At 31.0% G+C, this 4,710-nt stretch overlaps 1 protein-coding gene across 1 annotated transcript; it reads left to right on the forward strand.

The window, feature by feature from the left end:
* The first annotated feature begins 2,757 nt into the window (after nt 1–2,757).
* Nucleotides 2,758–4,443, forward strand: LOC145053303 (uncharacterized). The gene is made up of 5 exons (XM_079001317.1): nt 2,758–2,920; nt 3,503–3,617; nt 3,734–3,823; nt 3,927–4,025; nt 4,177–4,443. Exons 1-5 carry the CDS (start codon nt 2,853–2,855, stop codon nt 4,282–4,284), a joined length of 480 nt encoding a protein of 159 aa, XP_078857443.1. The 5' UTR covers nt 2,758–2,852; the 3' UTR covers nt 4,285–4,443.
* Nucleotides 4,444–4,710: the final 267 nt, after the last annotated feature.

A 4,710-nucleotide genomic window follows, 5' to 3' on the forward strand; every position in this document is an offset into this window, starting at 1 on the left:
GGTTATAATGACTGAAGGTATACAATTTAACAAGTTGAATAGATAAATGTAGACGAAAAAAAACTCAATAAACAAATATATACAAATCGAAATCAGGGTTGGCCCAAGCCCAGGGCGAGCTGGGCCACGGCCCAGGGCATCAAATTCTAGTGGGCATCAATTTTTAAAAGCCTGTTATAGGTATTATTGTATATTGGGCCACATCTATTCAATTAGTCCACTAAAATCCACGTCAAAACGCCAGGGCAGCCGATGGATACCTAATTAGCGCCAACTAATCAATTTCGCATGACTCGTGAAACTAAAGCACACGCCTAATAATTGAAGATGAAGAACACTAGGCGTCCTTTCTGAGAATGGAGATGGACCGTGGATCGATTACTCTATTAGAATTTAAAATCATCTCCTCTATCGATCTCTCATCGCTCTCTCGTTCGCTTCAGCCTTCTCTCGCCCTCTCTCTCGATCGATTGGGGCGATTGTGCCCTTATTGTTACTGAATTGCCATGTTCTCAATTTGTTTGTTAGCTTTTCTAGATGTCATGCTTTCTCATACGATGTTACTTTTCTGGCTTGGAGTTTCACCCAGGTGCAGGATAACGTTTCCCTTGTTTTGGTCGATTTGGCTTTTAAAGATGTTGCCCCTGTACATATTGAATTTGCCAAATTGGACGATTATGCCCTTGTTGCTCTTGTAGCCCCTTCTTATAGATGTGTATGTAGTTTATGTTGTTGATTTCAAGTTATACGAAGTTTGGTTTCAAAGCTTATTAAGGGATAACTGTGTTGGACGATTATGCCCTTGGAGTTGAAGCCCATGTTAGGTTGATTGCCTTAATTAGGTTATGCTGCAATTCTAAAATGTTTTGGCGTTGCTGTCGAAATTCCTTAAATTCCTTCCTAATTTCGATGGTGGATTCCATGAGTATTTGTTTCAATTTTATGATTATAGTACAAATAATGAAGAGAATGACATTTTTGTTTTCTAATTTTCTATATTTACATTTTACATAGGGATTTTTTGGCATTTCAATTTTTACTTTTTTTTGCAAATCAATTACAGAGGAGTAATGTAAATCTAATGAGCTTGTTGAAAGTACTAATGTTAACTATGATATTGTAATTATTATTTTTGATTCAAAGAATGCTTGAAGATAATGTTTTATTGATGTTTGCAACTTTTAATTGTATGAAGATGAATTTGTTTGAAGAATGACATTAGTTGTGGGATATACTAACAGTTAAGTTTGAAGATACAAGTATTGGGATATTATTAAGTTTTTTTTGCCCCGGACAGTAAAATCCTATGGATCAGCCCTGATCGAAATATATATTACCATTTTAATTTATTATCTCTTTATGACGTGATTCTCATAGGCCAAAAACCATAGAAGTAAATACTAAATACAACAAGTAATTATCATTTTAATGAGATTAATATATTTAGGACACGGTTTAGACTTGTACACAAAAACCGACGTGTGGGTGTAGCCGACCATTGTGCTAGATTAGGTGCAGACCCTTTTGATTCGACGTGGCTATCGACATATACACGTTTTCGTAATACAAAGTACCTTTTCCTAGATAATGTTTGAATTTTGATTGGAGCCAATACCGTAGCATACTTTTACTTTTACCCCCCTTACGTTTCCATAACCTATAAAACTTATGCACTCCATTTTAAGAAGTTCCACCAAGTGACCATCAACTTCTTTTCGCATAGAAAACTTTCATATTTTTTGTTTTTAAAAATGTTCAAATCCGTTAGACAATAAACATAAGCTTTTGAAAGGTTTATATTTGATTTTATTTATTTAGTTTTAAATATATGTTTAAAATTTTAGTTGTTTAGGTAGTCTCTTTGTAGTACATATAAAACTAATGATTTTCTTTAATGGTTATGTGATGTAAAAGATAACAATACTTTTATCTATTTTGAATTCTTACAATATATAGTATGGCCAATTAAAATAAAGATATTACTATTTGCAAATGCTCCTTACTACAAATATTCTTTTTATCAAGATATGCCTATTGTCTTAGGAATAGTTATATATCATTAGGAATTAAGTGAATCAAAACATTAAGAATAGTTCAAGTTTATCCAACATTTATGATTTGATTTTATCTAATTATGAGTTTTTATTTTGTTGTACAACTCAATTCTTGATTAGGTTGCTTTAATATAGGAAATTTTATAAAAAAAATTATTATCTACAACAATACCCACATAAACCCTAAAATACTAACATGTAATTTCTACTTGGTGCAACCGAACGAAGTTATGAATGAATATGATGCATAAGATAAAAAATGCATCGTTACCATTTGTTACTATAATTGGTTAGACTCATAAAAAAAGAAACAATTTATATAATTACATTGTGGTTTATTATCTTTTAGTCAAAAACCCTTTTGGTATATAATGAAATGTTATTTTGTTCTATAAGGTCATTGAAACCAGCCACTAATATTTTTATACTCATCGATGACATACGTGTGTATTATGTGCTTGTTTGACATTGCTTTTCTAAAAGAAGAACAAAAAAATGTATAGGGATAAAAACTCATACTTAAATAGATATGAAAGTATGAAACCACTATATAGAGGGGGGCAAGTTGTCTATTTATACATCTAAAGTCCTAAAATTGACTAATAGAAGTAAATGAAGGACCAGAATGTATTTCGCCATTAAAGTTGTATTGGAGGGACCGGTGAAAATTTCCCAAGAATTTAAATAGGCGCTTTAACTCAGTCGTATCAGTTTCTCTCATACCTAAGATCTCCTTTCCTCTTCTAGAGCGAGATCTCTCTTCCCTTTTCTAGAGAGAGAAAGCTCAGAGCTGCGTCAATGGCGTTCATATCTTTTCTCGGCCGTGTTCTCTTCGTCTCCGTCTTCGTTCTCTCTGCTTGGCAAGAGTAAGTTTATCGTATTCCCCAGATCTGATTACGCTGATGTTAGTGCTGATTCCCTGCTTTGTGTATCTGTTTTTGGATCTCGAATTTGTTGGTTTATGATTGTTTTTGGTTACTTGTGTTAGCAAATGTCGATACGAGACTGCTGAAATTAGCCGTGTTTGTGTAATCTGTTCTATGAATTTTTTTACTCCAATTTCAAATTGTGGTACTTTCTTGATATTGTTGAACTTTTTCTCTTTTCAGCTAAAAATTCGAAACTGTTGTACTCTATCCCCAAAAATATATCTAACACTCTACGGATTTCAAGCAGTTGTATATATCATCAGCAAAGATGTCTTATTTTGCATAAGGCTTAAAGTGAACTCTTTTCAGCTTTAAATTTCAACGGAGTAAAATTTCAAAAATAAACTTTTTAGATCACGACCAACACTTTTGAGAATGCCAAATGAACATGTTTATGTTCCATCGAAGGGGCTTTTTATACTGTTGATGTGCAATTAGTAATTTACATTGTCAATTACATAAACAATTATAAAAAACATGTAATTTATCTTGACTTTTTTGAGTATTTATCAAACTTAGGTACAATGATTTTGGCAATGATGGAGGTTCTACAGCAAAAGCACTTGTGCCCAAGTTCAGTGTGTTCACAAACCATGTCACAACACATACTGGTTTCCAAGTGCCTGAATTTGAGGTAATACCTAAATACAAGAAATAGCAAAATGTACTTTTCATTTTATTAGAATTTTGTACTTTAAAATGTTTTTTAAAAAAAAACTACAATGCTCTAATAAGAAATAATTCGTTCAGATCAAACTCTTGGTTGCTGGAGCAATAGTCTTGAAGGGTATTGGAAGCTTGCTTTTCATCTTTAGCAGTAAAATCGGTGCTTTTCTTCTGGTTAGTATTTAATATTTTAATTCTTGATTACAAGCATCATTTTCTTGATTTTTTATGCTAAGAAATAATTATTTAACATTTTATTTTTAACATTATTTTTCAGATTTTGCACCAGCTGATTATTACTCCCATTTTATATGATTTCTACAACTATGACATGGAGAAGAAAGAATTTGCTCAACTTTTTATCAAATTTACACAGGTGTGTATGTCTCACATGTCTTTTTGTATAATGTTTTTTCGAAGTAAATGATTTAATAGAAAGAAATAAAAGTAAAAAGCTATAACAAACAAATCTTTAAAAATGTATTGTTATTTGTTTATTTTTTTTTTACAATTTTGGGTTTATGTAGAATTTGGCGCTTTTGGGGGCACTCATGTTTTTCATTGGAATGAAGAGCTCTTCCATTCCAAGGAGAACAATGATCAAGAAGAAGGGTTCCAAAACAAAGACTGTTTGAGTTTAAGAGGACATAGTTTTGTGTTGTTAATTAAAGTGGTAGTTGATGCAACTTTGTACTGTTTAATATTGTTTGTTTTGTTTTTGGTTCATCTTTGTAATGTTTAAGGAATCATGGATATTCTGATTTGTCTTTTAATAGATTCAAATGATTTTCTTATGTAGAAGAAAACAAATATAAGGCTTATTTTATTTTATTTTTCTTTAAAGAAACTTTTTTTACTGAAAAATTATTTGCTGTAACATTTATTTTTTTATTTAAATTTCAATAATTATTTTTTTGGGATAATTACCTATAAGGGTAATAAATTATTAGAGTTGTATAAAAATACCATTGAACTTTTATGTGTATATGTATCACCAACTATAACATATGTATACTTATCACTATTAAACTTTACATTTTGTTTAAAAAATATTATTGTAT

Source organism: Lactuca serriola, chromosome 5 (genome assembly GCF_051521515.1).
Source record: "Lactuca serriola cultivar US96UC23 chromosome 5, Lser_US96UC23_V15, whole genome shotgun sequence".
In the NCBI taxonomy this organism is placed as follows: Eukaryota; Viridiplantae; Streptophyta; class Magnoliopsida; order Asterales; family Asteraceae; genus Lactuca; species Lactuca serriola.